Genomic DNA, 11,113 nt, shown 5'->3' with positions numbered 1-11,113 from the left:
CTCTACCCCTACATTATAGTGCTCTCAGATTACGTAGCAAAAAACAGGTGACATATTCCCTTTAAGTTATTCTTTTCTAAAAGTATTAATTGTTGGCAAGTGTATTTCTATCATATGGCTGTGTAAGGACCCCCCAAATGCAAAACAAATAAATGCTTAGTAAGAGGACAGTAGAATTCCAAATGCCCCCTGTCCCCATTAGGTTTTCAATTGTTGATACATATGCAAGAATGAGACACAATTGAGTTCTTCTGAAAATAGTTATTTATTTATTTTCTCTTACATTAAACGTTTAAAATAATGATTATAACAAAACACAGAAAAAAAATCAGAGTTTGGAACCATTTATGTCCCTGAATAGCACATAAGTGGCCTCATGTGTAAAAACTAGAGCACCCAGCTGGATCATCAGTCCTGCTGGGAAAAAAAGAGAAGCTGAAATCTGGTCGGTCACAGCTCCTGTTGTTGTGTGCACCAGTTTTTATACATGAGACCTATAGAATCTTTCCAGCGCAAATATTGCCTGTGAGAGAGAAAGGAAGTTTATGTAACGTCTTTATAAAAGACAAGTAACATCTGTGCAATCGTCGCTGATGCCTTCTCTCTATTTGTGGTCGCCATGATTTGGAGATATTCTCTCAAACATACATAGTGCTTTTAGGGGAAAATACGTACATACGGCATTTAGTGAAGCAAGCCACAATTTTTGGAAGATCGCACAAAACATTCATCTGAAAATAGAGGTACAGTTTGGGTCCCCATTGTCTGCTACAAATTAATATGTCCATGTGTATTAGGTCTTATTCAATCAGATAAAACCAACGCCATTCCATGGAAACACAAAAAGCAATGGAATGGAACTGACGGAGAAGATACACAACTTTTTGGCAATGAGGGTGATCAATGAGTGAAACAGGCTGCCACGAGAGGTGGCGAGTTCTCCTTCAATGGAAGTCTTCAAACAGGGGCTGGACAGACATCTGTCTGAGATGGTTTAGTGACTCCTGCATTGAGCAGGGGGTTGGACACAATGATCCTGGAGGTCCATTCCATCTCTACCATTCTATGATTCCATGATCCCCTACAGCTCAGTATTAAGGACCCACAGGTACTCTGTGCACTGATATCTGTCGCCTGCATAAATCAGAAAGCTCTCTAATGCTCGCTGGGGAGAATGCCTCAATAAAATGACTTGCTATGTAAAAACGGAAGTGCGTAGTAGGGCTGAAGCAGGGTAACAGCAATCATAAACACGAATTAAGGAAAACTGACCACTACTAATGATAGGATTTGTTTCCTTTAGTGGAAAGTGTTTCAAACACATCAGTAAACTGATTCCGTTTCAGAAACAAAGTGCCACAAAATTTACCCAAGTGTGAATGTACCCATAGTCGTTTACAGGTATTGGACCAAAGTGAGTAAATGATTCAAGAAGTCTGGCGGTGGAGTCCTTACATTGCCTGTAGTTATACCATATTGCCACTAGGGGCACCACTGAGATTTCAATATCACCAACACTTATTGATTTCCTATACAATTGCCATCCTACTATTTACAATTACCATCCTATTATTTACAGTTCAGATATTGGAGGCAGGGGCGGACATACCATAGGTGCAACCTGTCCAGCCGCACAGGGGCCCAGGAGCTAAGGGGGCCAATACCATCTCCAAAGCAGGTGGAATTGTGAATTCTATTGAGCACAATATCTGGGACTTCATATGGCCCAGATATTGTTCTTGCACAGGGGCCTCTTCTGTCTGTGTCCACCACTGATTACAGTTATTTTTCATGTTCTAATATTGTCCTACCAAGGTCTCCATATTTTTCCATTACCTTCCGAGGCATTATAGGGGTATCTCTCTACTGGGGCAGCTGCATACGGGAAGGTGTGTTCAACAATTGCTTGACTTTGTTGCATACAGATGTGCCTTAATATTTTCCCTGGTGAGTTCTCCTGGTTATGCAGAAATCCCACTGTCTCTTTGAGGCACATGTAATATCCTTGGTAATACAAGTCTTGAGCATTCTGAGACTCTGAATATAAAAATGATAATGAAAAATAAATATTATTAGGTGAAGAGGTTTTCTCTGTATAATATACAACTTTTTAAGAAATAAAAATTCCATGTATCATAATGAAAAAACAAATGTTTCTTCTAATTATTATTATTATTATTGTCATTCAAGGAAACAATTAAGAATTAGAAAGTATTGCATATCATATTTTCTCTCTTTTTAATACATATGTTTAAATAATTAATATTAAATATTGTTATTTTATGCCCCCTCCACCCCAACTTACAGTCATCACCGAAAACGTTGGCACCCTTTAAATTGTTCCAGAAAACAGTATTTCTCCCAGAAAATGATTGCAATTACACATGATTTGTTATACACATGTTTATTTCCTTTCTGTGTATTGAAACAACAACAAAAAACAGAAAAAGGAAAATTGGACATAATTTCACACAAAACCCCAAAGTTGGGCAGGACAAAATTGTTGGCACCCTCAACTTAATATTTGGTTGCACACCTCTGGAATAAATAACTGCAATCAATTGCTTCCTACGACCATCATCTCTCATCTGGAATTTCGGATCATTCTTCTTTTGCAATCTGCTCCAGGTCTCTCATATTTGAAGGCACCTTCTCCCAACAGCAATTTTAAGATCTCTCCACAGGTGTTAAATGCAACTTAGATCCAGACTCCCTGCTGGCCACTTCAGAACTCTCCAGCGCTTTGTTTCCATCCATTTCTGGATGCGTCTTGAAGTATATTTGGGGTCATTGTCCTGCTGGAAGACCAAAGATGCAAACCCAACTTTCTGACACTGGGCATTACACTGCCAAATCCTTTGGTAATCTTCAGATTTCATGATGCCTTGCACACACTCAAGGCACCAAGTTCCAGAGGCAACAAAACAACCCCAAAACATCTTTGAACCTCCACCATATTTGACTGTAGGTACTGTGTCCTTTTCTTTGTAGACCTCATTCTGTTTTCGGTAAACAGTAGAATGAAGTTCTTTACAAAAAAGGTCTATTTTGGTCTCATCTATTCAGAAGACTATCCCAGAAAGATTTTGACTTACTCACATACATTTTGGCAAACTGCAGTCTTGCTTTTGTATGTCTCTGTGTCAGCAGTGGGGTCCTCCTGGGTCTCCTGCAATATAATTTGCTTTCACTCAAATTTCGACGGATAATTCGCCCTGACACTAATGCACCCTTAGCCTGCAGAACAGCTTGAATTTCTTTGGAACTTAATTGGGGCTGCTTATCCTGCATCCAGACTATCGTACGTTGCAACCTTTCATCAATTTTTCTTTACCGTCCAGGGAGATAAGCCACAGTGCCATTGGTTGTAAACTTCTTGATTATGTTGCGCACCGTGGACAAAGGAAAATCAAGAACTCTGTAGATGGACTTGTAACCTAAAGATTGTTGATATTTTTCAACAATTTTGGTTCTCAAGTCCTCAGACAGTTCTCTCCTCCTCATCCTGTTCTCCATGCTTAGTGTAGCACACAGACACACACATTGCAAAGATTGAGTCAACCTCTACCTTTTATATCTGGTTTCAGGTGTTGTTTTCATATTGCCAACACCTGCTAACTTGCCACAGGTGAGTTTGAACAAGCATCACATGCTTGAAACAGTTGTTTATCCACAATTTTGGAAAGGTGCCAACAAGTTTGTCCCACCCATTTTTGAGGTTTTGTACGAAATTATGTCCATTTTACTGATCAGACTGCGTCATTTAAATAGCTGTCAGCTCAAGTACCTGTCCGTTAAGTGGATAAGCACACAGAGCTGTATTCAGTGACAGTCAAGTGCGCAATTTGCTCACATAACTGACCCGAGTTTTACTATGACTGTCTAAATTTGCTCTAATGGGAAGTATAAATTTGGAATCTTTTTTTTTTACATATGCAAAAAACTAATGCCGCACTTATGGTAAAAACTAAGGGCCAAAAAATGGTTGAAAATCAGATTTAATAGACTAGGAATTGACAAAAAGCGCATATAGGGCTTTAACAAAATAGCATGCCGATTTATTGCATTTTTTTGCTCACCTTGTGATGCTGTGAAACCACAGCAATTGAATAGCCTTAGATAGCAATACCCCAGCTGTGGCTGCTCCTCTGGTTGGATTAAGCAATGTCAATGTCAATATGTCGCAAAGGAAGAAATAGATTGTAGTTTTTTTCCAACGCGTTTCAAGGCTGAACCGACCTCTTCCTCAGGGAAACTATTATAACTTTAACAGGTGAACATAAATAGATTGTAGTTTATTCCCAACACATTTCTATGTCAAATGGACCTCTTCCTCAGGGGAACCACTACTATTTTGGTTCCCCTGAGGAAGAAGTCTGTTTCACCTAGAAACACTTTGGAAATAAATATATTTTATCTATGTAAGATAGTGGGGACCAAGAGTATATTTGCATCCTGTAAGGCTACATCCCTCATATTCATAATTATAAAATACAAATACATTTTGTTTTTCTTACTCTTAGACCTTGCGGATTGTCTTACCATTTATGCAACGCTGCCTCTGACGCTGCAAATATTTTACGGCCATCTCTAAAATGTCAGCCTTTTCTAATTTTGAGTGCTGGTGATGGTTCTGGATGTCTTTCTCCAGTAAAATTCTGAGCTGCTCAATGCTGTGATTTATACGATCTCTCCTCATCTTTTCAATAACCGGCTTCCTGATCTAAAGAAAAAATGTACCAAATGTGCAAAATTAATTTAACATTTTATGTTTGCATAACCTATATGGTAATAAAGGCATTTTTTTAAAAAAAACATTCTATTAATTTTTGTAGTATTTTTTTCTCGTCTTCCCTTTTCTTTGATCATATATCTGCAGCACATATAATAACACATTTAGTTACTATTTTAAACATTTTATGAAATAAAAAATACATAAAAATAAATATAATAAATAAATAATATATAGTATGATTTAGCAGTCTATCGATCTATGTTAAAATAGAATAAATCAGAATATAATAAAAAATACAATAAAGTATACTAGATTCTAATAATAACATAATAGAAGCTATAATAATAAATGAAATAGAATATAACATAGTATTTGGCTTTACCTTATTTTTTTTCAGCTCGTTCATCTTTTCTTTTTTGGCTTCTTGCAAAGTCTTGAACGCCGATGCCATTATTGTGTACAGTGAAGTGTTACTGGTGTGACAACCAGTGCAAGGTATTTATACTCTAGCTCATGCTGGTAGACAAGTCGTTTTGCATCTTATATTTTCTCACATGTGTAAACCAATGAAGAGAACAATGCAGATAATGGAAGTGTGCCTAAGAGGTTTGACCGAATCCCAGGGGGGGAAGATGATCTCCCCTCCTCTATAGATCAACAGGTGGACTGGGCGTAGCTCAATTTCTATCATGACTCAAATGAGACTTCACCGTGGGAAAGCTTCAATCTCAGAGAAACCACAGCATGTCTTGATTCCACCAGAAGATTACATTCCTGCGGCACCTGTTTTCTGAAATTACTGTATACACACAGGCAAACAATATACAAATACAAAACAATTAACCCCTGTAGGGTTACTTTATGGTGGCACGGATGCTTCCTTGATGGAGAGATACCCACGTTGATGGTCAATGAGACATCTCAACAGCTTTATACTCAGTGGCGTAACTAAAGTCTGGTGCAAAATTTGGACCTGGGCCCACACCTGTATGTTCTTCAGATGTATGGGCCATTGTAGCGTTCCAGATCCTGTGAAGACATACGTGTCCACCTCCATGTGTCAATGTCCCTCATCCTGTAATAATGCCAAAAACTTTCACTCCTGCTCTGCTGAGCTTTGGAGCGGAGAAGTGTCGCACATTCACCAGCTGACCATTTTTCTGCACGGCTGCTCTGTACAAGTAGAATTTTCTTACAAGGACAGTACTTTCCTTCAAGGCAAAACATTGGGAAGAGCGGTCTCCGGCATCTACTGCTCTCGTTATGTCAATGATATAATAATGATGGCCCATTCAAATCAATAATTCTCGTCTTTATCTTCCAGCTTGTAACTGCTGGGATTGAAACTCAGGATCTGTGGCATGGAAGGCAAAGACTGACAGCGAGCCAAAGTCTGTACTGTGTTGAATGATAGAATATTCTCTACCGAAAATCCTCAACTTTTTTTTTTCAGGACTAATTCACTGGTATATTCACAGATATATTTCTTTATTCCAGCAGATAGGTACATAAATTAAATCCAAACAATGCTGCAAAGTAAAAGTAACAAATAATGGTGTAAAATAAGCAATAATAAATGCAGTAAACCAGTAAATATCATAGACATATTTGCTATCCTTGCAATTGTAACAACCTGGATACTTCAGTGAATTTATTATTTTTAGTGTTCAGTAAGTGGCACAAATAAAAACATTTTTTTTCTGGACTTAACACATTATAAAACTATATATAAATGTAACCCTTAGATATAAGATGGCAGGATGGTGCCTAAAAAAATACAACCCCTCTTGCACAAAAGATCTCCACTGGCTAAAAATCATGAGCAAGTTCCTAGGAATCTATTCAAGATGATACTGTAGTGTAAACAGGCTGGTGATCACCCAATGAACAAAGAAAACGCTTGTTCTTAGGGTACCGTCTCACATAACGATTTACCAACGATCACGACCAGCGATACGACCTGGCCGTGATCGTTGGTAAGTCGTTGTGTGGTCGCTGGGGAGCTGTCACACAGACCGCTCTCCAGCGACCAACGATGCCGAGGTTCGCTGGTAACCAGGGTAAACATCGGGTTACTAAGCGCAGGGCCGCGCTTAGCAGGGGCGTAACAACAGTCCTGCGGGCCCCGGTGCGAACTTTTGAATGGGGCCCCCCCCCCCCCCCCCCAAAAAAAAAAAAAATGATATACAGACACACGCATACAATGTTAAACTAAGAAGTAAATATCTATTGCAAAAAAAACATTTCCGAAAGATAAGAAAAAAGTGTTGTAAACAACAGCTTACCCTCAAAAGATGAACTTTCATGTTGCATCCCCTAAAAAGAAAAGATTGTAAGGAAAATTAGCTGACAGTCTAATACATTACCTGGAAATTAAGTTTACATGTTAAGAATTTTTACCTACAGAAATTGGTTTTTCAGTCAGTGCTGGTCATGCTTCTTAACCAAAGCGGAACAACATAAAAACGGTTTCAAAGAATCAACTCGAACAAATGCTTAAAACGGCAAACTGTGTTCAAACAGGAACGTAATAAAACGCAATATGAATATTCTTGTCACTGTAGAAAAGGAAATGGGAACATTTATTAATTTAAATGCTTTTTGCAATTGTTGATTGCCTGCCTTCTTTGTATGATGCTTTTGTGGTACCATTCTCAAATGGTAAAGGTATTTTTTTTTTGATTAACAAGCTTAAATGCTTTATTAAATAGATTGATGCTTGCTGAAATGCCAGCCCTCCTGCATCACACTGTATGGGACAAAGCATTCAATGTGTCTGTGGGGTGATGGCTGTTCCTGCCTCTGTTTTTAACTACACTTTGCATATTCTTTGAATTTTCAATGAACAGCTATTTAGTAGTTTTCTGCAGGTTTGCAGAAAGAGCCACCTTAACCCCTCCATTCACAAACAATTATTCCAATTACAGTCACTGCTTCACAGAGACCTACATAAATTGCATAGGTGGCTCAAGAACAGTAGGCAAGAAATCATCCTAAAAATTCTTTTCTGAGAACACACTTACAAAAATATACACTATTTGGGAGGTAATATAACAGATATGCTTTGATTTTGACTTTATGGGTACTTTATCGTTACTATGTTACTGCGTCACAAGCAAGCATGTTTTACCAAAAGAAGGCAGGCAAAATACTAGTGAAACCAAACCAGGTAACAAATTGAACTTTGTGTTAGTACGAACTTTGGTTAGTATGAACTTTGTGTTAGTATGAACTTTGTGTTAGTATGAACTTTTTCAAAGTAGGAACTCTTTGTTCTAACAAACTGCACACTTACGCAAAATACATAGTTAGAACTTGCGCCGCCTTGCTTTCAAATCAGCAAATTTATCAACAATTGCCGGAATGTCCAGTTTTCTGGCTCTTTCGTTTTCAATGCTTAACAGGGCAAGCCCAGAAAGCCTTTGTTGTGACATGGTGCTTCTTAGGTAATTTTTAATCAAGGCCAATTTAGAAAATGCCCTTTCTGCTGAGGCAACTGTAACTGGCAATGTGAGAAAAAGCAACAATGCTGTACACACATCTGGGAGTGTAGATGACAAAGCAGCATTGTCTATAATAAGTAGATGAGCCAGATCTTTGACTGTGGGGGACTTGACTATCTCATTTTGAAGTGTTGCACGGAAGCCAAGTAGCTGCCCAGGAAAATCGCAGGATATATCCTCCTCATAATACTGCTGAAATCGCACTGCAGCTTGAAATAGGTCATCATCTGATTCAGTAGCCAATACAGATGGCTGAACGATCTTAAATCTTTCAACTATTGTGCTCATGCTACTAAACCTACTTGTTAACTGAGACACGATTATGTCTAAAGTGGCATAAAAAACAGCAGTTTTAAATCTCCGCTCCGGATCCTGCAGTCTCTCATCCAAGCTCAGCTCATCACTGTATCTCTTTACTTTTGCAATCCTTTTATTTGCAAACACTGCAGAAATTCCCCACTTTTCAGCAAGTGTGATGGCAGTTTTTTTGCTATCCTCAAATTGGTCTCTATAGCTGCTAAGATGTTCTATGGTACTCTGAATTAAGTGGGCAGCATTGGATAGATCCATATGGTCTGACTGAAGAACCTTTGAGATAGTATTTATCTTGTCCAGAATTTTGCTCTGCACAACAATAAGGAGGACAAACTCAAAAGATTCAATTTTTGTCCTAAGGGCCATAGCCTCTTCCCTCTCTTTAGCTTTGGTGGATGTCAATATCAACTTAGAGAGTGCCTTAAGGACATCAACAAACCGAAAGCGAAGTGCAATTAGTGAGTCGTAACGGGATGACCATCGTGTAGGGCATAAGGTTTTTAGGGTGAGAGAGGATTCAGTGGTGAAGGATTGTAAAACAGACCACCGAGTGATGCTTTCTCCAAAAAAGACATACAAACTCTGCAACACCTCAAAAAATCGTGAAGTCTCAGGAACATTGCTCACAGCATCCTGTATAACCAAGTTAAGGTTATGGGCTGCACAGTGAACATACAAGGCATTCTTTTCTCGCTTTAGAATGCGAGCCTGAACTCCTGTATAAACTCCTCTCATTGTGGCAGCCCCATCATAACCCTGGCCCCGACATTTTGACAGCTGTAGGCCCTTACTTTCTATGCACTTGAGAATATCATTCTCAAGTCCTGCAGCACTAGGGTCTTCAACTGCATGATAGCCTAAAAACACCTCTTGTATGTTTATAGCAGTTGCCCTTTCACTCTCATCCCTGCATACAGTCACATACCGGAATATTTGACTTAACTGGTCAACTTTGGATATGTCTTGAGTAGTGTCCATAATTATGGAAAAAAACTGAGAAGCTTTAATTTCACCTACAATGACATCTTGAAGTTGTTTTGCAAGAATATCTATAACTTCGTTTTGAATTTTGGGGCTTAGATATTTTGTTGTTCCTAAAGGTAACTGGAGGAGCTCCTTCAATACATGATCATATTCTGCTAGGAGTTCTATTATAGAAAGAAAGTTTCCATTACTAATCTCGCCTATCTTTTCTCTATGCCCACGGAAGGATAGATTGGCCATAGCCATAGTGAGTGTCACACTAGTTATTCTGTGCAAGACTTGTCGCCAAAAATTTTTTTCTTTTAAAATTTGTACTTCAGTCTCTTTATCTATTAATTTGTTTCTCCTCCAGGTATCATATACAACACATGCGTTCATGTGAGCTTGGGAAGCTTCATGAATCTTTATTTTAGCAGAAAGTCGTTGCCACTTACAAATTCCCTTAGCCCATACTGGTTCAAAGCCTAACTTGTTACGGTCACCAAATAACCAGCACGGCTCACAATATGCAGCATTTAACTTTGGAGAATAACAAAGCCATGTGACTGGAAGTCTGTGCCCTGCTTTTGTGGTCCTTTCATAGTAGGCTTCAGAGAAACATCTACGATGTTCATCATTGTCTCTAGGAAATGGCCCTTTAGGCCTGCAGGGACCATTGGCAAGAATAAAACGTTTGATATTGTAATCTGTAATTGTTACAGGATAATGTCCCCTATCTGTAACATACTTTTCTTCAATTAAAGAATGTTCTATGGAGGCAGAGCTGGTGCCTGTATCCTTTATTGTTTCTTGCACATCAGATGTGCTGCTTGTTTGGTTGCTACATGCTTCAGTGTGGGCACTTTCCACCCCTAAAGGTGATTGAGAGCTTTCAGCAACTGTAGAAGTGCTAGGGCTGTCAATCATCTCCTCACGTTGACCAGTTACAGTGTCTGTAGCAGCAGATGCAGAAGCAGTAGCTGTCTGCGAGAAGAAAATGCTTATTTTTGGGAATTTTTGAACTTTATGTTCATCTTCCCTTTTTTTTTTACGTTTTTGTGAGCCACTCAAATGATGGTAAGAGGACATGGTGGATATAAACTGTTATAAAAGTTAAACAATCTGAAAATGAAATTTGAAAAATAAATCCAGGTGTTAAACCCTAAATATAGACACAAAGAAAGTTCAAACAGAGCAATTGTATATACCACGCAATAACTGCAGCCATTACATTTAAAAGAATTGCAGATACACAAAACCAATGTATGTGGTGGGGGGGGGGGGGAATGCATCCCATGGCTCCCCAATACAGTTTCACAGGGCGGTTTGAGCACTTGTAGGGGGGATTGCAGGGCACCCCCCCCCAGCTAAACGATAATGGCACCGGCTCCTGCCGCCCGGACATACCTGGGCCGTGGGCCCGGCGATCGGCATCGCCAGGCAGCCCGGGACCTGGGAAGAGCATGGCGCACCCACATGTCGCACCCCCCACATGTCCTGTTGCTGCACGTACCTTCACCGCTCGAAGTCCCCCAGGCAGCGCGCGCGCGCCTGGCAGCCCCGCGAAAAGGAGGAGGAGGAGCTGAGGAACGTGACG

The 11,113-nt window shown here is 39.4% G+C and overlaps 2 protein-coding genes across 3 annotated transcripts; both read right to left on the bottom strand.

Annotated features, from left to right (window-relative positions):
* Positions 1-241: 241 nt before the first annotated feature.
* LOC143764618 (transcription factor HES-5-like) lies at positions 242-5,325 on the bottom strand. The gene is made up of 3 exons (XM_077250379.1): positions 5,118-5,325; positions 4,543-4,723; positions 242-2,037 (listed from the first exon to the last, which is right to left on the bottom strand). The coding sequence occupies exons 1-3, from the start codon at positions 5,184-5,186 to the stop codon at positions 1,808-1,810; spliced, it is 480 nt and encodes a 159-aa protein (XP_077106494.1). The 5' UTR covers positions 5,187-5,325; the 3' UTR covers positions 242-1,807.
* Positions 5,326-6,901: 1,576 nt separating this feature from the next.
* LOC143768886 (zinc finger MYM-type protein 1-like) lies at positions 6,902-9,898 on the bottom strand. 2 transcript variants are annotated; one of them, XM_077257504.1, is made up of 2 exons: positions 7,136-9,898; positions 6,902-7,051 (listed from the first exon to the last, which is right to left on the bottom strand). In XM_077257504.1, exon 1 carries the CDS (start codon positions 9,781-9,783, stop codon positions 8,044-8,046), a length of 1,740 nt encoding a protein of 579 aa, XP_077113619.1. In that variant the 5' UTR covers positions 9,784-9,898; the 3' UTR covers positions 6,902-7,051; positions 7,136-8,043. The 2 variants fall into 2 exon arrangements, with proteins under 2 accessions (XP_077113619.1, XP_077113620.1); XM_077257505.1 differs by having other exon boundaries at positions 7,140-9,898.
* Between the last annotated feature and the right edge of the window lie 1,215 nt (positions 9,899-11,113).

Source organism: Ranitomeya variabilis, chromosome 4 (genome assembly GCF_051348905.1).
Source record: "Ranitomeya variabilis isolate aRanVar5 chromosome 4, aRanVar5.hap1, whole genome shotgun sequence".
Classification (NCBI taxonomy): Eukaryota; Metazoa; Chordata; class Amphibia; order Anura; family Dendrobatidae; genus Ranitomeya; species Ranitomeya variabilis.
This window is presented reverse-complemented; position numbering and strand designations above follow the sequence as displayed.